Here is a 24,600-nt window from a genome sequence, read left to right as displayed (position 1 = left end):
CTCTAATGAAAACTGTAAATTTAACTCGTTATTCCTGTGAAATAATATATTTTACATATACCCAGATCTTTTATGGGATAGGAGAGCAAGACAAAAAGAGGGAAATATGGGTGGATATGAGGGAAATAGCATGGGTGGTATATGTATGTGAGTAGGTGGGAAGAGGGAATATACAGAGAGAGAGGTGAAGAAGCCAGAGAGACAGAGGGGAGAACAGAGAGGGAAAGTGAAGGAAAGCAAAAAAGGAAGCAGCAGGGAAGCAGGAGGGGGGTGAGGGATTGCTAGGAGGCAAAGAGAACAGCGAGGTAGAGAGAAGCAGAAAGACAGGCATAAGGTTGGAAAAGAAGGAAATGGCAAATAACACTAGAATTATGAAATGTCCAACCCATTCCTCCACTCTTCCTGGGTCTTCAGCTTCCTCTTCTACTCATACCAAACGCTTATTCTTGATAATGAGTAAATCAGTGCTAACGTTACACTGGAAATAGATACTCAGCATATGTGTATACACACAAACATAAAATATAACCAACTATATCTAATGACTGCTTTATATCATGATGATATATAAGAAAATTGGACTTGCAGCACTTAGTAGCACTTGCTAAGTAATGAGAGAATATACACTTGACTTCCTTAGTCAGCAGTACATGCAAATTTTATTTTTCCTCTCATTGAGAGCACGGTAATAGAAGATTTTCTTTCAAAATCAGTTTAAAGAGGAAATAGAAAATATAATTACTTGAGATGTCTAATTTTAATAGAATACACACTAAAATACTGTTTCCCTCATGCACCCTCCATTTTCTCCCATCAGTAATTTAAAATCCAAGTTTTTTCTTCCACTTTCCCTTAGATGAACTAGCTATCAGCAACGGACAGCTCCAACCCTCTGATCCCTTAATAAAACTGAAGGCGCAAACAAATGGTCTTTAATTCATCTATTTACATCCAGCAAACAACAGATCATTCACTTGCCATGTCATTTTGACACTGACAGAATATGCAGTAGTCTTCCAAGGAAAAAAATTAGGCACCAAATATAAACTGTCCTCATCCTTTCACAGTTTCAATTTTTTAACAAGTAGATAAATATGGAGAAAGGTTATGTGTGTGAGTCTGTGTATGTGTATCAGGAGGCTGGAAGGATTAAACACAAACAAAGTAGGACTACAAACAGGAATACTTTTCAGGAAAAATACCAATGAGTAAAATAACATTTTAACTGACTTTCATTAGCAATTACAGATTCAAAGTAAGTAAAGGATGAAAGTCATATTTATCATTTACACCTTGCCTACTGGTCATTTCAACTGACCCCCAAACCCTGTGTAGTTTAGACGGCTTTGTAGCTTAGAAAATAAGATAAATAATTTGGTTCCATTTAAACTATCCCACTGGCATAACGGTAGGCTTTTAAACCAGCAATAACATGGCTACCCACAAAGTGATGACTAAGTCTGATTATCTGGTATTACAGCACACCGTGTATCAGTTTCTAGCAGAACAAAATACTATAGTTATATACAACTGGGATTCTATTTCACTGCCTTCTGCAACAGCTGCTGATTCATACTCAGCTGAAATGCCATACTTAATCAGGATTTCAGCAAGAAAAGGACCAACTTCTATAATAATGTTCAAAGCATTAATTATTGTTTTTAAAAAAAATGGTTACTAGGGCTTCCCTAGTGGCACAGTGGTTAAGAATCCGCCTGCCAATGCAGGGGACGCGGGTTGGAGCCCTGGTCCGGGAAGATCCCACATGCCGCAGAGCAACTAAGCCCGTGCGCCACAGCTACTGAGCCTGTGTGCCACAACTACTGAAGCCCGCTCGCCTGGAGCCCATGCTCCACAACAAGAGAAGCCACCACAATGAGAAGCCCGTGCACCACAATGAAGAGTGGCCCCCGCTCGCCGCAACTAGAGAAAGCCCACGTGCAGCAACGAAGACCCAACACAGCCAAAAATAAAAAATAAATTAAAAAAAAAAAAATGGTTACTAACCTTGCTGAAGAGGCTGAGTGTTTGTACTGGGATTCTGACTAACTGCCTGGGTGGAGCTACTGGCTGTTGTGGCAGTAACAAGTCGGACATAATGAAACTTGCTTCCGGGCACTTGAATCTGCTGGACATTGGGAGCAGTTGCCAGAGGAATAATTGTCTTAAATTGTGATGTGCTCACTCCTCCAACAGTGATGGTCTGCACAGCTGATTTCACTGCCTAGTGAACAATACAACATGGCTCTCATTAATCTGCGATTTTATTTTCCTACTTCATTTTTACTCATGACAACCGCTCAAGTAAAAAAGTATGTTTCTGAATTTCATCAAAAGCTGTTGAAAGGAACAACCTGTTCAAAGAGAAACGAATAGTAATAAATACAGGAGTGAAACCAAAATTAATGAGTTCTACCATCCCTAGTAGTTAACTTCCTTGACAGTCCAGGTCAGATGACTTGCTATAAAGAAACTATTACTTAAATTGCAAGAACTCACACAGTTTTGTTAACATCAGTTAAAATTTATAAGAAAAAGGTTATTTAAAAACTTTCAGTATTAAGCCTCATATTCAGAAAGAAAGGACACAGATATTTGGTTTTACTGCTACCCACCAAATTAACTACAGCAAACTTCATTTTCACATGTCCTAAAAGAGAAAGAAACCCCAAAGAAAAGCCCTCATTAAGTCTAGCCAATTCTGAAAGGCTTATATAATATTCCACAGATACAAATGTACCCACTAACCTATGGGTAGAAGGCCAAATTCAATCCAAAATTACCACTATTTTGGTTGTCTAGGGAAACCAATTTTGGATGATTCAGATCTGACTCAATACAATCATTTTAATCATTTTTAATCCTTTCCTTCAGTCCAACAAAAAGCAATGTGACTTCCCAAAAAGCTAAATGAAACATCAAAAGCAGAACAGAACAAAAGCCTTTTAAGATGTCTCCAATTGATGTTTAACCAACGTACGACAGACTGTCATACAAAGCAAAGATCCAGACAAGATTCTCTAATTAGTTCTATGGTATTATTTTATAAATAATTACACCATTACCTATTCTTCAAACAGCCCTCATACCAAAAGACAGGTGACATGACTGAGGAAATCTATATTCATTATATGGATGATAATTTATAAAAGAATAATTCTGAAGAATTTGAACATTTTCATAAAAGTACAGAGGAAAAAAGGAAGAATGTCATTAGTTTGGAAACTCTACAGATAGTACTCAAAGTAGATTACTTCAGCATAAAATAATTCACACATTATCAGTAGGCAGAGGCACCACAGAGTAGATTTAAAATAAAGATAAGAGATAACAGCCGTGATGGTGAGTTAAATGAAAACATAAAACTTAAGAAAAGGGATAAAATGTGTACATATGGAAGCTACTGAAAAATCAAGCAACCCATGAGTCAGATGCATACAATGGTACAAGAGACACTGTCCTTGGTCTATCGACTCAAAAGGAAAAAAGAATACTATTTCCAGAAACAAGGTAGGGGAAGGGGGGTGGATAAACTAGGAGTTTGGGATTAACAGATACACACTACTATATATAAAATAAACAACAAAGACCTACTGTATAGCACAGAGAACTATATTCAATATCTTATAATAACCTATAATGGAAAAGGATCTGAAAAAGTATATATATATATATGTATAACTGACTCACTTTGCTGTACACTTGAAACTAACAACATTATAAATCAACTATACTTAAGTTGAAAATTTTCTTTAATAAAAAAAAGAAAAATAAATTATGTTTAAAAAAAAGAAACAAGGTGCCTCAGACGTAATAGTTAAATTTACTGGGTACCTAACACAGAGGACATTGCTTTTGAAAACTCTAAGATTATCTGATTTAAATCTAGCAACCACATTATGAGCTAAGTACAGCATGGCACAAGTACCAGGGCTGGTTTAGTTAAGTTTGCACAGTATACCCTTTTTCCAACTCTACGTTCAACTTTTTTTTGTCTTTTTTTTGGCCATGCTGCACGGCTTGCGGGATCTTAGTTCCCCAACCAGGGATCCAACCCAAGCCACGGCAGTGAAAGAGCAGAGTCCTAACCACTGGACCGCCAGGGAATTCCCTCAACTTTTCTGTATCCTAAACTTCAAGCTACAACTCTTACAAGCTGTAAATAACTGGCTCTTTTAAAGATTTTTTTTCTGATGTGAACCTTTTTTTTTTAAAAGTCTTTATTGAATTTGTTACAATATCGCTTCTGTTTTATGTTTTGGTGTTTTGGCTGCCAGGCATGTGGGATCTTAGCTCCCTGACCAGGGAGCGAACCCACACTCCCTGCATTGGAAGGCGAAGTCTTAACCACTGGACCGCCAGGGCTCTTTTAGAACAAAGCCAGATCTGACTGTATTTTTTATCAGCATACGTCTATTTTACATCTAATTAACTGTTTGGATTTAAATCTACGGTTGGACTGTTTCCTATTTGAACCACCTGTCCTCTTCTGTTCCTTTTTCTCTCCTTTTCTGCCTGCTTTATTGTTAAATGTTTCATTATTTCATTTCCCCCGTGGTAGCTTGTTATTTATACATTATGTTACTATTCTTATAGTAGTTGCCCTAGAGATTACAATGTTCCATGTAGGAATTAAATTAGTACTTACACATCACCAAGACAATACAAGAACCACAGAACGTTAACACTGTTTATTCTTGCCCCATCTTTGTGCTACCATTAAGTATTCTTTAATTCTCCATATAATTTAAACTCTATAAGACATTCATTTAGATATACCCACAAATTTACCCTTTCTGTCCTTTCTATACCCTTTCTGTGCTTCCATTTGGGATCATTTTCCTTCTGCCTAAAGAACTCACTTTAGGATTTCCTTAAGTGCAAGTCCGCTAATGAGAAATTCTCTACACTTTGGTTCTCAAAAAATGTCTAATCCTTTTTTTTAATCTCTCTTTTGCTTGATAAAGTCATCTACTGAATTCTTAATCTCAGTGTTCAGTTTGAAAATATTCATCTGATTCCTTTTTATAGTTTCTAATTCTCTGCTGAAGTTCTTCATCTTGTTAAATAAATTTCTGAGTATATTAATCTTAGTTATTTAAAAAGCAAATCTGATAACTCCACTACCTATACCTCTCTGTTTTGAATAATTTGGTCTGGTTGCCTGATACGCCTAATGATTTTTGACTAAGTGCCAGACACCGGTTACAAAAAATTAAGTAAACGCCTAATGATTTTTGACTAAGTGCTAGACTTCGTTTGTGGAAAATTAAGTAAATAATTTGAGGCTTAGAATGATTTTATATTTCTCCAGAAAGCATTCACTTCGGCTTCTGGCAGGCAGTTAAGAGTAGGGGCAGATTACCCTAAACCAATAACAAACCGAGCTGATTGGAAGCTGAGCTTCAATCTTTGGGAGGCCTTGTCCATTTCTGGTTCACTCCTCCCCCAACCAGGACTCCAGTATCTACCAGGCTTCCTCCTCCTTGTTGGCGCCTGAACCCAAAGTTCTGTCCACAAGGTCTGTAAGACGGACAGGTCTGCTCAGCTCCTCAACTTTCTGGGACCACTTTCTGCTCATCTTCTCAGTCTCTCAGCCACAACTTACAAATCAGCAAATGCCCTAAGGGGAAGGGTCACACTGAACACCAGGCAACTTCTCTAGGCTTCCCGTGACTTCAGGATGGTGGCCTATAATGTCCTGGTTCCCCTGGTAGGTCTCCAAAACCTTCAAACAAATTTTTTAAATACATTTTATTTTTCTTTTTAGTTGTTCTTGGTGGGACAGTTGGTCGTCAACAAGCTAGTTCTGCATAGCAAAAACAGAAAATCCAGCTGACTTTTAATCTAGGTTCCAGCATTTCCCAGTTGAGTGACCTTGTGCAAGTAACTTAGCTTCTCTGTGCCTAAGTTTCCTCATTTGAAAATGTTAAAATGGCACCTTTCTCATAGGTCTCATAGGATTGTTATAAGGATTAAATGAGTTAAATTATGTAAGGTGCAAATAATAACTCATCACATATTATAATGCTCAATTAGTGTGTATCATTATCATTATTCCCATTATAGATGGAGAAACTGAAGCTCAGAGAGATTTAGTAACTTCCCCAAGTTCACACAGCTAAAAGTAGAAGAGCCAGGATTTGAACCAGAGCCAACTCCAAAGCCCATTTTCTTAAGACACTGTAATGCCTCCTACTGTAGACAGTTAATGAACAGTTACTAAATGACTGAATAAAAGTAAATAGCATTTAGTCCTCAAGAAATCTGTTAAGAACTAAAGTTGCACATCTGGCTCTGAGAAACATGAAAGTATTTTTTTAATCGGTTAGTATACTGAATAGAAGTATAAATAGCATTTTTTAAAAACTTTTTAATTTTAAAATAATTTTAGATTTCACAAGAAGTTGCAAGACTAATACAATGTTCCCATGTACACTTTCCCCAAAAGAAAAACATCTCACATAACCATAGGACATTATCAAAACAGTAAAGTGACATTTGGTATAATACTATTAACTAAACCACACAACAGACCTTATTCAGATTTTACCAGTTTTTATACAGACTTTTTTTTGGATGTACACTAAAGACTGTATAAATTCATGTCACCTGCATCACCATCAAGATACAAAATTGTTCCATCATCACAAACTCTCTTGCACTTCCCTTTATAATTATAACCCTAACTCTTGGCAACCACTGATTACAATGCATTTTTTTAACACCTAAAATACTAAGTAACATATAAAAGCTACCAACTTTGTAAAAGACAAAAGCATTTGAATACTACACTTAACTGCTTTGAGAATTCACAAGTTGGTACCTTACTTGAAGTAGAGTAGCCTGAGAAACTCCGTGTGAATGCCTCTCTGAACATACCACATTACCCGAAAAACAGTTCACGTACATTCAACAGAAATCTTCAGTTATTGTTATTTCCTGATTTACACCCTTGACAGCTGGGTTAAAAAGCAAATATCTTAATTTAAATTCAAAATAGCTACATTTAACATGTATTGGTAATTGTCCAGAAAAACATGGACTTGATTTTTTAAAAAATCTGTACTATTTCCTAAGCCATTTCTATTTACACATTTATGTCATAATTATATACAGGAATAAATTTCTTTATTATTTTCCAATTAGCAAATGCCAGAAGTCCTTGCTTAATTGAAGATTTACCTAAAAAAATTTTTTTAATTAAATTAATTTTTTTTTTAAAAAGGGAAAAATAAAACACTCTTCCTCTTCTGTAAATGAGGATTCCTATTTGGTGAAGTTGGAGATTGACAGACAGCTCAACCAATATCCAAACCCTGAATTTGTGGGATTCCATATAAATATGTTTGCTTTTTTGGGGGGCGGCGGGGAGTACACTTTGAAATTTGGTTCTGTTTGTAAACACAGCCTAGACATCATTGTTTGGACATACGAGCTTTGGTTCCAGTTTGTCTCAATCCTGTGTGTATTCTGGCGAGCAACCTAACACTTCTTTATATTTTGTCTCTATTTGTATGGAGAGAATATTACCACTAAATGAAATTCTCATACTGCTTTAGGACACCTGCACAAATTTTGCTGTTCTGAACGGACATTAAGTTGGTATTTGCTGAATCTACTACAAAATCATATGCTGGTTGGGTAGCATTTACTATAGTGCGTTTGTTTCATTAAACATAAGCTCTTCAAGATCAGAGATTACATGAAACAACCTACTTCTGTCACATTAATTATGCAACCCTGAGGTAAACAAAGTTAGACAAAGGTCTTTGCTATGGGAATTCTTAAGAGTCTTTAATATGCTAATGAGCATGACAAAACTCCTAGATGGGTATGGTATAGGGTGTTTCCCAAACTTACTTAACAATTCCTTTTTGGGGAGAGAATGATTCTCTCTCTCTTTTTTTTTTTAATGTGAATGTAATACATTGGTACAAGATAAAGTATCATGTAATGACACCCGACAGGAAATAGTTTTTCACAGAAGTTGTACTGAAGAATGGTAGAAGACATACAATGAATCCTAAGTACCCTGCACCTTGAAAGTCGTAGTTGTGAAATCTCTTAAAGTTGCAATTCATATGCATTTCTACATAGAATATGACTTAAGACTAGGTTTTAGAGCTAAGTAACTGGTCACTCATTTTTTTTTTTTAAACATCTTTATTGAAGTATAATTGCTTCACAATGGTGTGTCAGTTTCTGCTGTATAACAAAGTGAATCAGCTATATGCATACATATATCCCCATATCCCCTCCCTCTTGCATCTCCCTACCACCCTCCCTATCCCACCCCTCTAGGTGGTCACAAAGCACTGAGCTGATCTCCCTGTGCTATGCGGCTGCTTCCCACTAGCTATCTATTTTACATTTGGTAGTGTATATATGTCCATGACACTCTCTCACCCTGTCACATCTCACCCCTCCCCCTCCCCATATCCTCAAGTCCATTCTCTAGTAGGTCTGTGTCTTTATTCCCATCTTGCCACTATGTTCTTCATGGCCTTTTTTTTTTTTTTTTCCTTAGATTCCATATATATGTGTTAGCATACTGTATTTGTTTTTCTCTTTCTGACTTACTTCACTCTGTATGACAGACTCTAACTCCATCCACCTCATTACAAATACCTCCATTTCATTTCTTTTTATGGCTGAGTAATATTCCATTGTATATATGTGCCACATCTTCTTTATCCATTCATCCGATGATGGACACTTAGGTTGCTTCCATGTCCTGGCTATTGTAAATAGAGCTGCAATGAACATTTTGGTACATGACTCTTTTTGGATTATGGTTTTCTCAGGGTATATGCCCAGTAGTGGGATTGCTGGGTCGTATGGTAGTTCTATTTTTAGTTTTTTAAGGAACCTCCATACTGTTCTCCATAGTGGCTGTATCAATTTACATTCCCACCAACAGTGCAAGAGTGTTCCCTTTTCTCCACACCCTCTCCAGCATTTATTGTTTGTAGATTTTTTGATGATGGCCATTCTGCTGGTCACTCATTTTTGCATAATTTCATAAGAGGATCTGATGTTTTTCTTTTTTATTGAAATACAGTTGACATATAACATTGTATCAGTTTTAGGTGTATAACATCATGACCTGATATATGTATATATAGCAAACTGATTACCACAATAAGTTTAGTTAACATCCATCACTGCACATAATTATAAATTTTTTTCTTGTGATGCGAACTTTTAAGATCTACTCTCTTAGCAACTTTCAAATATATAATACAACCTTGTCTATAGTCACCATGCTGTACATTATATCCCCAGAACTTATTTATCTTATGACTGGAAGTTTCTACCTTTTGACCACCTTCACTCTTTTCGACCACACACCCTGCCTCTGGCAACCACCAATCTGTTCTCTGTATCTATGAGTTCTTTCTTTCTTTTTTTGGATTCCATATATAAATGAGATCACACAGTATTTGTCTCAGAAATTTCTGACTTATTTCACTTAGCATAATGCCCTCGAGGTTCATCCATGTTGTCACAAATGTCAGGACTTCATTCTTTTTTATGGCAGAATAATATTCCACTGTATATATGTCTATGTCTGTGTGTTGTGTGTATCACATTTTCTTTATCCATTCACCTGTCGATAGACACTTAGGTTGTTTCCATGTCTTGACTATTGTAAATATTGCAGCTTTGAACACTGGGGTGCATGTATCTTTCCAAATTAGTGTTTTCATTTTGTCTGGATAGGTATCCAGGAGTGAAATTGCTGGGTGGTATGACAGTTCTATTTTTAGTTTTTTGCAGAACCTTTACACTGTTTTCCGTAGTGGCTGCACCAATTTACATTCCCACCAACAGTGCACCAGGGTTCCCTTTTCTCCACATCCTTGCCAACACTTGCTATTTCTTCCTCTTTTTGGTAATAGTCATTCTAACTGGTGTGAGATGATATCTCATTGTGGTTTTGATTTGCATTTTCCTGATGGTTAGTGATGTTCAGCACTTTTTCATGTGCCTGTTGGCCATTTGTATGTCTTCTTTGGAAAAATGTCTATTCAGTTCCTCTGCCCGTTTTTAGATCAGATTGCTTGTTTTTTAATTGAGTCGTATATGTTCTTTATATGTTTTGAATTTTAACCCCTTATAAGATATATGTTTTGCAAATAATTTCTCGCATTCTGTAGGCTGCCTTTTCATTTTGTTGATGGTTTCCTTTGCTGTAGAGACACTTTTTAGTTTGATGTAGTCCCACCTGTTTACTTTTGCTTTTGTTGCCTTTGCTTTTGGTGTCAAATCCAAAAAGTCACTGCCAAAACCAATGTCAAGGAGCTTACCTCCTATGTTTTCTTCTAGGAGTTTTATAGTTTCAGGTCTTACATTCAAGTCTTTAATCCATTTTGAGTTAATTTTTGTGTATGGTATAAGATAGTGGTTCAGTTTCATTATTTGCATGCGGCTGTCTGGTCTTCCCAACACCCACTGTATATTCTTGGCTCCTTTGTTGCAAATTAATTGATCACATACGTGTGGGTTTATCTCTGGGCTCTCTATTCCGTTCCACTGATCAATTTATCTTTGTTTATACCAATACCACACTGTTTTGATTACTATAGTTTTGCAATACAGTTTGAAATCAGGAATTTATAGGGTTCCATCTTAATATGCTTTTTAAAAAAATTTGTGACAAAATGTTTATAGACCTTAACTTCATAGAAAAACTATGTTTATATTATCCTAATTCCCAAACTTTAGGTTACTAAAATAAACCTACCAAGAATCAAATTAGAAAGTTTTAAAATGCCTTCAAGCTAAAAGAGACAAATGAGAAAATGAGAAAAGATAAATATATGTGACTAAAAACAGAGTCAAACCTTGAGATGGGTAGCAGAACTTTCAACACTGATTTACTGACTGGTGAAATAATATGAAATAGGTTAAGGTATTCATTTGCAAATTTTTCATGGATATTAACTTATGTTTTATTCATAGTCATGAGTTATAGTTACAAAGATAAGTAATTTTAAAGTGATGTGCTAGTATCTATGGAAGAATTCAAGGTAAGGGTCAAATGACCATATCAGGCAAGTTTAGACAATGTGCTCTATAAGGCATCAGCCTTCCAAAAGTCAGAAACCAGGGAATTCCCTTGTGGTCCAGTGGTTAGGACTCTGCACTTCCACTGCAGGGGGCATGGGTTCAATCTCTGGTCGGGGAACTAAGATCCCGCAAGCCATGCAGCATGGCCAAAACAAACAAACAAACAAAAATCAAATCAGAAACCAGCCTTACTAAGGATTAAAATGTACTATCAAGATAGGGTAAATAAAAAAATATGGGATTAGCCTAGGAACAGAGTGCTAAAGATCAAAGGAATAGATAAAAGGACCCATATATTAGAAAAGTTCATGATGAAATTTGGCATCCATGGAGAATCAGAGTTATTTAATAAATGATATGGATTAGCCATTTAGTCTGAAGAAAAAAAAGCTGGATCCCTGTAACTCATTCCTTGTAACAAATTCCAAATAGATCAAAGATTTAACCTAAAAAATAAAGCCAGTACTGGCATAAAGCCAGACATATAAACCAATAAAACAGAATAGAGTCCAGAACTAAACCTGTGCATACCTGGTCAAATGATTTTCAACAAGGGTGCCAAGACCATTCAAAGTGGAAAAGACAGTCTTCTTAACAAATGGTGCTGGGAAAACTGGATAACGACATGCAAAAGAATGATGTTGGAGCCTTTCCCAACATCATATACAAAAAATAACTCAAAAGGGATCCATAACCTAAACCTAAGACCTAAAACTAGAAAACTCTTAGAAGACAACACAGGGCAGAAGCTTTACAATATTGGATTTGGCAATGACTTATTAGAGGATGCCAAAGGCACAGGCAAGAAAAGAAAACACAGACAAACCAGACTTCCTAAAAATTTTTAAATTTTGGGTCTCAAAAGATACTGTCAACAGAGTAAAACGGTAACTCACAGAATAGGAGAAATATGCAAATCATATATCTGATGAGGGATTAAGATCCACAATATATAGGGAACTTCTAGAACTCAAACAAATCAATTCAAAAATGGGCCAAGAATTTGAATAGACATTTCTCCAAAGAAGATATACAATGACCAATAAATACATGAAAAGATACTCAAACATCACTAATCATTAGTGAAATGCAAATGAAAACTCCAATGATATACCACCTCACATCCATTAGGATGGCTACTATCAGAAAAACAGTGTTGTATCCTTTTTTTAAAAAAATTGAGGGCTTCCCTGGTGGTGCAGTGGTTAAGAATCCGCCTGCCAATGCAGGGGACACGGGTTCAAGCCCTGGTCCGGGAAGATCCCACATGCCACAGAGCAACTAAGCCCGTGCGCCACAATTACTGAGCCTGCACTCTAGAGCCCAAGAGCCACATCTACTGAGCCTGTGTGCTGCAACTACTGAATCCTGTGTGCCTAGAGCCTGTGCTCCACAACAAGAGAAGCCACCACAATGAGAAGCCTGCTCACTGCAACAAAGAGTAGCCCCTGTTCGCCGCAGCTAGAGAAAGCCCGCAGGCAGCAACAGACCCAACACAGCCAAAAATAAATAAATAAATTTATTAAAAAAAAAAAAATTGAAGTACAGTTGATTTGAAATGTGTTGTTTTCAGGTGTACAGCAAAGTAATTCAGTTATGATATAATATGAATCGATTCTTTTTCAGATTCTTTTCCATTATAGGTTATTACAAGATATTGAATATAGTTCCCTGTGCAATACAGTAGGACCTTGTTTATCTATTTTATATATAGTAGTGTGTATCTGTTAATTCCAAACTCCTACTTTATCCCTCCCCCTCCTTTCCCCTTTGGTAACCATATGTTTGTTTTCTGTCTGTGAGTCTATTTCTAATTTGTAAATAAGTTCATTTGTACCCCTTTTTATAGATTCCACATATAAGCGATATCACGTGGCATCTGTCTTTCTCTGTCTGACTTGTAGTTAATGTGATGGTCTCTAGGTCCATGCAAGTTGCTGCAACTGGCATTGTTTCGTTCCTTTTTATGGCTGAGTGGTATTCCACTATATATATATGTGCCACATCTTTTTTATCCATTCATCTGTTGATGGACACTTAGGTTGCTTCTCTGTCTTGGCTATTGTAAATAGTGCTGCTATGAACATTGCAGTGCAGAGAAACATTTATCTTGGAGCTTGGTTCACAATTTAAACTCCTGACCTTCAGCTTTGATGGTGGGCAGAACGTATCAATTCTCCTGATTAGGGAGAAGAAGAAAGCAACACCAGCACGGAAGCATCCAAACCCGAGCACAGTGAGAGGCCAGAGTGGGGGAGTCCTCCATGGGTGACGTCTGTGCCATCAGTTTGGAGAATCAACACCTTCATTTTCCAGTGGAGGAAACTGAGGCTCAGAGGTTAGGTCATCACATCAACGTTGCACGGCTAGAGAGGGATGGACTTTGACATGAACCCAGTCTTAGGTTATCCAGAGTCCTTGCAGACGGCGCTGTGACCTTGCTCAGCTGGAGAAGGGCTCCATAAAGGAAGGTAGACTTGCCTTTGACTGGAGCCTGAGATCAATCAGTGCCGGACACTTTTCCCTTCATAACATGGTCCCTGGTGACCTTGAGCTCCAGCTGATGGACACCTCTGGCCACCTCTCTCTCTTCAGGGCTTCGGGCTGGGACTCCAGCTGAAAGTGAAGGTTGAAGGACACGTGTCCCACCCTGAATGTCACCACATGCTGACCCCTGGGGGAGGAATAAGGAGTAACTTGCCAAGGTCATGTGTGGGCAGTGGCTGAACTTAAGTCCAAGGACACTTTTCCCTTCATAACATGGTCCCTGGTGACCTTGAGCTCCAGCTGATGGACACCTCTGGCCACCTCTCTCTCTTCAGGGCTTCGGGCTGGGACTCCAGCTGAAAGTGAAGGTTGAAGGACACGTGTCCCACCCTGAATGTCACCACATGCTGACCCCTGGGGGAGGAATAAGGAGTAACTTGCCAAGGTCATGTGTGGGCAGTGGCTGAACTTAAGTCCAACAGAGGACTTTGTGAATCCATGTCCTCCCCTTGAGGTTGGCAACGGCTGGTTTCTCCTTCCTCGGACCCACCCACGCATCCGTGCAAATACCAGACTCTTCTAATAGGTAAGGGAGAACCAGGAACCAGGTCATCACAGCTGCAGGAACCAAAAGGATGCAAATCCACTGACCTCGTCGTGTCCAGCTGAGCGCACATTCAGAGACGGAGCACACTGCTGAAGTCATGCGGGCAGAACCCGAATCGGAACCCAGACCGCCTGCGTCCCAGCCTGGGGCCTTTGGGCCACATGGCCTTTGGGGTTATCCTTGAAGAGGCTGGCTTTTCTTTCTCTTTCCTGCAAGAAGCCGGCAGGAATCTTTCAAGCCGGCAATCCTGAGACTTCATCTGATCGCTCTGCTCACAGAGCTATTTTGGCCAGATCAATTTAAATGGGGTGAAATTCAATGGCATGGGAGTGAATGGCACAAAAACAGAAACACTTTAGGCCCTTGGATAACTTTTAAGAATGGAAAAGATTAAAAAGCTTTAGAACTACGTGTTCTCACCAAAAGAACAGGTCTTTTGAGACAGATATCTAGAATGGCCAAACTGCAGCCCAATGTATAAATACAATAATACAGTAATAGTAATCATAGTAATCATATAGTAGTAATACTGTAGTAACAATGATAGGTAATAAGAGTAATACTAACAATGGTAAGACAGTAGTTTGAGGATTTACCATGTACCAGGTGCCCTGCTACGTGGGCGCCCTGCAGGCACAGGGTCTCATTTAATTCTTGCCCCGGCTGTACCATCTGGACATGGTCATTAGCCCCATTTTAGGGGTGGAGGGAACTGAGGTTCAGAGAGGTGGATTCCTTGTCCAAGGTCACACAGCGAAGTGAAGAGCTAAGATTCTAATCCAGGGACACCTGCCTCCGAGACAACCTGAGACGATTTTGCAAAGGTCACTGGACTCGGGGCAATGCTCCCCCAAAGCAAAAGGCGACCTCAGGATTTGGAAGAGGTGGGGTCTCTTCCCCCCGGTGCGCAGGGAAAACCTCCCTCCGGCCCCGCCCACCAGACCCAGGGCCGCGGAGCCTCCCTCCACCGGGAAGGTGGCTGGGCTCGGAGTCTCCGGGTTGGGCTCCCTCCGTCCTTATACAACGCCCCCTGTCGGCCCCTTGGAGCGTCTCCCGGGTCCGCTCGGGGCGGGCTGTGCGCGGGCGCGCCCTCCAGCGTCGGCGGGCGGGAATGCACTGCATGGCGCCAGGACCTGCAGGTGGGCGCACACCTGGGGCCGCAGCATCCGGATGCGAATTCCCTAACCTAACCCCACAGCGCTGCCTTCTCCCACCATGTATGCGCCTCTTTCCCTCCCCTCTTTCTTTCCTGTTCTGCCCTTTCCCGCCACTTCCCATAATCTAATTAAATCAATGGAAGTTTCTCCAGGAAAAGGCACAAAAGCATATAGAATTCAGCCTGCAATTTCAGGATTTCATAGGCCCCTCTTTATCTCATCCGTAAATGTTCTCACTGAGTATCTTAGCAGAGCTTCTTGGATGTGACAAAAGAACCAGGGCATTTTAAATACTGCTATTTCCCCCACAATGTCCAGTTTCAATAAATAAATGGAGAATAAACAATAAGAAAAAGTGTTCGCAAGGATATGAAGAAATTAGAACCCTTGTGCATTATTGATGGGAATGTAAAACAGTTACAGTCATTGTGGAAAACAGTATAGTGGTTCTTCAAAAAATTAAATATTATAGCATTACCATATGATCCAGAAATTCAGCTTCTGGGTATACATTCAAAAGAATTGAAAGTAGGGTCTCCAAGAGGTATTTGTACACCCATGTTCACAGCAACATTACTCACACAAGCTAAAATATGGAAACAATCTAAGTGTCCATCCACAAATGAATATACATACAATGGAATATTATTCAGCCTTAAAAAGGCAGGAAATTCTGACTGGTGAACTTTGAGGACATTATGCTAAGTAAAATAAGCCAATCACAAATAAAGGACAAATAACATATGATCCCAGTTTTATGAAGTAGAGTAGCCAAAATCACAGAGACAGAAAGTGGAATAGTGACTGCCAAGGGCTAGGGAGCACGAAGAATGGGTTTAGAGTTGCAGTTTTCCAAGATGGAAAGAGCTCTGGAGATGGATTGTAGAGATGACTGCACAATAATACGAATGCACTTAATACCACTAAACTGAACACTGAAAAATGTACATAAAGATGGTAAATTTTATGTTGCATTATTTTACCACAATACAAAAATTAGATACCCACCTTGCAAGATGGGTTATAAAAATCAGTCAGGATCAAACTGATACAGAGGCTAATATTAATTTAACCATTCCATGAAGTTTAAAAAACAAGTCTATCTGTTCTTGTACTTAATTTGTAATAAAAGAATATTATATGTAAAATAATTACATAAAAAAAACCAAATAATGATTTTTAATGGATAAATATTTTAAAATATTGGAGTAAGGAAGACTTATCTAAGCATAGCTCAAAAACTCAAAATTCATACTTGAAGACACTATTTTGACAAATTTAATGTGCAGAATGTCTGCAAGAAAAAAAAGACAAAGCCAACTGGGAAAAATGTTTGTAACCACATTGATAACAAAGGAGTACTTTCCTTAATATGCCAAGCAAGCAAAAAAAAAGACAAACCACCCAAAGGGCATCAGAGTTCAGAAGAGGAGTCCAGAAGACACAAATATACGAACAATTTTTAAAAATACAAATCTATGTGAGATCTTTTAATCAGCTTGGCAAAGACTAAAAATGACTGATAAACAGGAGAGCACAGAAGTAGACCCATACAAATACAGTCAACTCATCTCTAAAGAACAAAGGAAATTCTATGGAGAAAGGATAGTCTTTTCAACAAATGGTGCTGGAACAACAGGACATCCACATGCAAAAAAGTGAATTTCAACACAAATCTTAACATCTGTCACATATGGATCATGGTCCTGAAACTATAAAACTAAACTATAAAGCTCCTGCACGATAACAGGAGAAAAATTAGGTTACCTTGGGTTTGGTGATGGCTTTTTAGATACAATACCAAAAGTACAGTCCATGAAAGAGAAAGTTGATAAGTCAAACTTCATTAAAATTAAAAATTTCTGCTTTGTAAAAGACACTGTTAAAAGAATAAAAAGACAAGCCAAAGACTGGGAGAAAATACCTGCAAAACACATGCTAAGGTCTAAAGATGTAGGAGCCATCTGAGTTCTATTCCAAAAATTCTCAAAACTAAACGGCAGGGCTTCCCTGGTGGCGCAGTGGTTGAGAATCTGCCTGCCAATGCAGGGGACACGGGTTCGAGCCCTGGTCTGGGAAGATCCCACATGCCGTGGATCAACTAGGCCCGTGAGCCACAACTACTGAGCTTGCACGTCTGGAGCTTGTGCTCCACAACAAGAGAGGCCACGATAGTGAGAGGCCCGCACACTGCGATGAAGAGTGGCCCCCGCTCACCACCAACTAGAGAAAGCCCTCGCACAGAAACGAAGACCCAACACAGCCATAAATAAATAAATAATAAATTTATTAAAAAAAAAAAAAACTAAACAGCACCATAGGGATGCAACCAGCAAACTCCAGGCTATGAAAAACTATAGGATATAAACAACCTGATTTTTTTTTAAAGGCAAGAGGAAAAAAGGAAGATGAAGAAAGTAAGAGAAATATCAATCATTCACAAACTTATCTGAATCCCGAATTCAAACACAGTGTAAAAATTTAAGATGACTGGGGAAATGTGAATTAACTAGGTATTTAATGGCATTAAAGGAATGTGGATAAGTTAAAAAAAAAAGTGTCCTTATCTTTTATATACATAAAGAAATATCTACAGATAAAATGACATGATTTACTTTAAAAAAAAAAAAAGTGGGAAGAGAGTTATAGATGATAACAAGATTAAGTGGATAATTCCAAAGCTGGATGAAGGGTACATGGGAGTTAATTTTACTCTTCTAACTTTTTAAATATATTTTAAATTTCTATAGTAAAAAAGCTGTTAATAATACGGCAACAGAACCCCACAGGTATTCAAACAACATAATTATAAAAGCATAAAAACAAAACCAATATAATAACATAGAAAAGAAGTAAATTCTCAGTCATTTACTCCTTCTACTCCTTTATCCTGGCTAATGGGTGCTGACATGAGAAGTTATATACGTACAAAATAATTCAGGCTACAGAATCAATGGGACCTACAACCTGCAGTCACCTCAACTCTAACTCTTATCAATCTTACAACAACCTGTGTTAAAGTTTATCAGGAAAACAGATTCCCTTCACTTCACACTGTACTCATTGGGCCATCCCCTAACTCAAACATTTAAGAGCTTCACAGCAAAAGCAGAAGCTATCAACTTCTGAAACCTCTGTCCCAAAACTGTTCTAACTCTCAACTTTCCAATACTGTCATTGCTCATATCACTTCTTGCCTGGATATTTGCAAAACAAATTCAAAATCAGCTTTATGATTCGTCTCTACCTGCCTTGAATCTACCAAACACTGCCTAAGTAATTTTTTTGCAAACTTCACTTTCATACTTTTATTATATCTCTTGTTGCCTTAGAAACATTTCATGAGTCTCCATTCAATGACAAAATTAAGTCTAAATTTTCTTGCTTTTGAAAATTATCCATAATCTAACCGTATCTTTTTATGTTCTCCATTCCCTGCAAAGGATTACTAATTCTAATCAGAGTAGTTGTCTTAGTACTCTGTATGTATGTACTCTCATATGTATACATATGTGTTCATCATATGTATTATTACCTCTAGTCCTTCACTCTTGTGGCTGACATCCACTCTAATTCTACCCATAAAAAACCCTTAGCTCAGGGATGCCTTCTCTAATCATCCCAACTGTGGTTGAATCCCCTTATATAGGATCTCATGCCATCACATGTCTTTTATAATTTTATATTTTTGTATATCATTTAATTCATTTCTGTCACATTTCCTTCCACACCTCCGTAGACCTTAGGTTCCACACGTCTATTTTTGCTCTCTTCTATTTCCCCAAAGAATATAGTCCCTAACACAGCGCAGGCATTGCTGAGTGGTGAATGAAGGAACGTCAGGACTTCTCTTTTTCTTTTCTCTCTAGTTTCATACCACCTTGTCTATACCACACAACTTAGCACCTACTTCATTGTTCATTATTGTTTTACGTGCATTGAATTTTGTCTGCCCAACCACTGTAAGCTCTTCCATAGTTCCCACAGCCTCAGCACACAGCACACATGGACCTCAATAAATATTGATAGCCACTCAAAAACGGAGAATGGAAGAGTGACTCTTTGTAACAGGAAATCTTCATTATTGTTCAGGCTTCCAGTTTCCTGCCTAACTAATGTCAACTACCTTTGTTAATATAGCACTACTAGGCTATATATGGATGATTACACTACAGACTGCTTATTGCTAACCAAAATCCATATTCTCTTCTGCTTCCTAGGCATAGAGCCAGATTTTATTTCCTAGGCTCCCTTGTAGTAAGGTAAGCCTACAAGACTGAGCTTTAGCTAGTGAAGTGAATGATGTAACATCCATCTGGTCTGGTCCATAAAAGCCTCCCAACATGTGCTTTTCCATGTCTTTTCCCTTCCAGTTGGCTGGAGTGGAGATAACCTTCGGGGAGACTGAGAACATCATTCAGTTTATTGTAATTTCTAGCCCACTATAAATACTAGCATTTAAAAAATAAAACTGTCACATTACTTTTTAAAATGCATTCAATGGAATCAAATCAACATACTGATTTGATACTCACGAGTAGCTATTATATTTTTAAAAATATAAACAAAGAACTCTTTAGCAGTCAGAAATTTATATTATTCCTTTTCCTCTGTGAACTTGTGTTTGAATTCCATATCCTCTAAAAATTTTATTCTAGTGTAACATTTTTATCCTTGAAATTCTTTTATCATAATTCTCTGAAACAAAAAGATGTATTTATGTAAAGCTCTAAGTGTTAAATAATTTTGTCTTGAGTTCATAATACAATTATTGTATACACTTAAAACAACAAATATATTACAAATTGTGATTATTACAATATAAAAAGACTTTATTGAAATGCATCTTTCAATAAGATGATCAGACTCATTTTAAAAGATTACTTCCTGTATCCATAAAGGAATATTTCATATCACTACAGAGTTTAGCATCAATTCTATTCCTGTGTTTTTATAGATACTGAAAAATATTATTTTCACAAATAAGTTTATATGAACAGAAGGATATTTATTGTAATAATATACATTAATACTTGGAATTCCTTCTGAGTTTTATACAAAAATCACATTGTATTCTACCATCAAAAATTATTTTTAATGATCTGTAAACTTACTTACGTCCTCCTTCAATTTATTAGGGAAAAAAAATTGGAAACTCTGAACTACAAGCAAAAGAATAATCTGCAGTTGTTTGTTTCTCAGTTTCTAGGAAATATGTCATAAAGGCTTTTTACCAAAACCTATCAAATGACAGGTGCACTGTTTACCCGAATACATGCAGAAATAGGAAAAAAATTTTTTTAATTGTTAACTTCTTGAGGTGATAATAATGTTCTTTATCTTAACAGAGGTTTTTTTCGTTGCATAGATGTATGCATTTTAGCTGAAAACATCCAAATGTTTAAGATTTGCATATTTCAGTATATGTGAATTTTACCTCAAAAGGAAAAAGAAAACCCTCTAAACAAGTAGTGAATTCTAGTTAATGGTATGCTTGATGGAATATCTGGGGGGACGTATACTGAACATGTGCAACTTACTCTGAAATGCATTTTAAAAATAAGATGATTAATGGATAGAGGGATGGGTAAATAAATGATGAAGCAACTATAGTAAAATGTTGAATCTAGAATTTAATTATAGAAGCTTTATAGAATTCTACCCAAGCTAAAAGATCTAAAAGTAGAAAGAGTTCAATAAGTTATACTGGTCATAGATTTCAGAGAAGTGAGAAACTTTTCTTGAACCATGTGTACGTAGCTTATGCTCTGAAATTCCTTCCCTGGGAGTTAAGTACATTCTGCATCCTAAATGGCTATGTGATGATTCAATTACTTACCACAGGCAGGGCAAACAGGAAAGATCTGTTTGCCAAATAAGGCCAAAAAAGAAGAGCACTCCCCTGGGTAGAAGAGAAAAACTGACAAGAAGTATGTATAAGGTGTATTCAAGGATGTCCAGGATAATTTGCATAGACTCTTAAAAGAGTAGTATATTTTGAAGACGTATTCATGTTCATTATAAAGATAGTCAGGAAAAAAAAAAGAACCCATCAACATTACATAAAGTGTGACAGGCCTGACATTTTAGAAATATTTACTTACTCTAAGACCAAATTAGTGAGAAAGAAAGGGTTTTGAGGTTTCTAACCCTCAATTCTTTAATCCAATTTTCCAGGACCCAAGCTCTGCAGACTTTTACCATTTTTGAACTTCAGTTATCCAAAAGTTTAACTATCCTGAAGTCTTTCTGATCAGACTTGATATGAATCAACAGCCCAGCTTCACTCCTTGTGCTAAGTTATCTACCTTTCATAGAACATAGTTTCCCCACCCTAGATGTATAAGCTTTAAAAAAAAAAAAAAGCCCAGATGGCCATTCTAAAATGAAAGCTAGACTTAAAGATAACCTAGATGTTGCAACCATTAGATAAGGACTTTAAGATAACTACGATTAATTATGTTAACAGACCTAGTGGGAAACGAAGACAACCGTGCAATGAACAGAGGGGAACTGCAGCAGAGAAATGGAACTATAAAAAAGAGCCAAATGGAAATGCTAGAAATAGAGTAAACACAATGATCAGAGATGAAGAAGTCCTTCAATGGGCCCTTTAGTAGACTCCACGCAACTGAGGAAAGAACCAATTAATCTGAAGATAGGTCAGTAGAAATTATCCAAGCTGAAACACAAAGAAAAAGGAGTGGGGGGGGGGGCAGAACAGAGCATCTAAGAGCTACGGAACTATCTCAGTCTAACATTTTTGAAACTGGAGTTCTAGAATGAAAAGAAAGAATGAGGCAGAAGAAGATTTGAAGAGATACGGTCAAAAGTTTTCCAAAAATAAAAGACAATAAATCACAGGTCTGAGAAGCCTTTAAAATCAAGACAAATATATATTTTAAAAAGAAAAGAACAACAACAAAACAGATATCTGGACACATAATAGTCAAATGACAGAAATCCAAATATAAAGAGAAAATCTTGACAGCAGCTAGGAAAAGAAAAAAAAAAGACATTATATACAGGGAGAAAATAGACAATAATTACAACATTATTTCTCAGCAGAAATTATGCAATCTAGAAGTCAATGAAGTGATATTTTTAAAGTATGGGGAAAACTGACAACCAAAAATCTTTTACCTAGCAGAAATATCTTTCAAAAATAATGGCAAAATAAGACTTCTTCAGGCAAACAAAAGCTGAAAGAATTTCTTATAAGCAGATTTTCATTAAAAGAAACATCAAAGAAAGTTCTTTAGGGAGGAGTTTGATACCAGACAGAGACCGGGGCCTACATAAAGAAAGCATACGTAGGATTCAGTTCAAATGAAAACAAACACAGGATTTGTTTTTCTTAATTTTTAATCATTTTAAAAGGTAATTCTGTGTAAAGCAAAAACACTAGAATCTATTATGGAGTTTATAACATGTAAAAGTAAAATGTTTAACAATGATAGCTCAAAGGATGGGAGGGAGGAATTGGGAGCACTCTATATAAGGTTCTTACCCTACACGAAGGGATATAAATTTGAAGGTAGACTGTGATAAGTCAAAAATTTATATTTGACTCGAGAGCAACCAAAAAAAAAAAATTAAAGTATAACATGCCAATAGTGCAGGTAAAATAGAATCATAAAAAATACTCAATTCGCCCCCAAAAAAAGGCAGAAAAAGAGTTAAAGAAAAAGAGGCACCTCCCTGCTGGTCCAGTGCGTAGGACTCCCCCCTCCCAATGTAGGGGGCCCAGGTTCCATCCGAGGTCGGGGAACTGGATCCCGCATGCCGCAAGTAAAAAGCCCACATATCGCAACTAACCAGTCCTTGTACCACAACTAAAGATCCTGCATGCTGCAACTAAGACCCAGCACAGACAAAATAAAAAAAAAAAAAATAATAAACTGTACATAAACAAATATTAAAAAAAGAAAGAAAGAAAAAGAACAGATGGGAAAAAGAAAAAGTTACTAGTAAGATGGAAGATTTAAAATCAATCATAACAAAACTTTATTAAGTGTAAAAGCCTAGAAATATTGATTTTTTTATACTGACCACATATCTAATCATCTTTTTTTATATTGACCACATATATAACCATCAATTAAATTTATACATTAATTCTAATAGTTCAATAGCAGATTCTTATATTTTACACATATATTATAATGTAAATTGTGACAAATTTTTACTTTCTTTTGAAGCTCTATGCCACTTATTTCTTTTTCTTGCCTTACTGCATTAACTCAGAGCTGCAGTAGAAACGAACAAGTGTTGAAAGTGGGTATCTTTGTTCAACATTCACCATTACATGAAGTTTGATGTATTCGTCCTCATTTTCAAGTTACAAAAGTATTTATTTTTACTGTTTCAAGTAGTTTTAACCAGAATGAAGGCTGGCTATTTTCAGAATTTTTCTGCATGTATTGAGATTGTCAAATAATTATTTTTTCCTATTAATGTTGGGAATTAAATGGATAGATTTTTTTTAATGTCAAACCGTTGTACTTCTGAAATAAACTAAAATATGCCATGAAAAAAAAAATACTAAAAGGCAAGAATAAGATTACAGGACAAAAGATACATTAAATGTCCGAAACTAGAAGATAACAGTATTACTGAAATCTAAAGTAAAAAGAAAGCAAACCTTGCAGAATCATGCTTTCATTAGCTTAATACTTATTTGCATGTCTAATAAATACTTAAGAAAACTGAGGATTACTTTAGAAAATAAATATAATGGAAGAAATCTGCCCCAAAAGACAACTACAATATCAAGTAAATTGAGAAAACATTAGATGTGCCCGACTTTCCACAAGGAACCTGGTAACATTAGTTTCAAAGATGGAGAAGAGAGTGAGCATGGTCTGCAAACTGTAATGAGAACAAGCAAGGAAGACACTTATTCCCTAGGCCCCCCTTCCAGGCTCGATGGTATAAAGGGCTGAAGGAGAGTCATCACTTAAGAGGTCTGCAGGGGAAGCAGTACCATTGGTAAGAGTCAGGTATCCATTAGAGTAAGAAAATAAAAGGAATATTCAGCAAAGAGGTTGAGGATTTGGGGGATTATTTTGCTTATGAACTCCAAATAGGGCACAGTGGAAGGATTTTAAGAGTTGGGGATGGGTGGTGGGTAACGGGACAGAAGATACTGACAACTTTAAGGAGATTAGATGTGGGAAATGAAAGGTAATCTAGGAGTCTGGGCCTTTTGATGGTACCCTGTATAAACAGGAACAAATAATGAGAGAAGTCCTGGCAGATTCAAGGCAGATG

At 37.1% G+C, this 24,600-nt stretch overlaps 1 protein-coding gene across 4 annotated transcripts in view; it reads right to left on the bottom strand.

The window, feature by feature from the left end:
• Positions 1–24,600, bottom strand: part of LIN54 (lin-54 DREAM MuvB core complex component) — a 68,016-nt gene that overhangs the window by 15,373 nt on the left and 28,043 nt on the right. For all 4 annotated transcript variants that reach the window (XM_059922738.1, XM_059922740.1, XM_059922736.1 and 1 more), the window contains exon 5: positions 2,008–2,224. In XM_059922738.1, the coding sequence (XP_059778721.1) occupies positions 2,008–2,224 (217 nt within the window). The remainder of the gene's footprint in view (positions 1–2,007; positions 2,225–24,600) is intronic.

The sequence above is a fragment of the Balaenoptera ricei genome, chromosome 5 (genome assembly GCF_028023285.1).
Source record: "Balaenoptera ricei isolate mBalRic1 chromosome 5, mBalRic1.hap2, whole genome shotgun sequence".
Classification (NCBI taxonomy): domain Eukaryota; kingdom Metazoa; phylum Chordata; class Mammalia; order Artiodactyla; family Balaenopteridae; genus Balaenoptera; species Balaenoptera ricei.
This window is presented reverse-complemented; position numbering and strand designations above follow the sequence as displayed.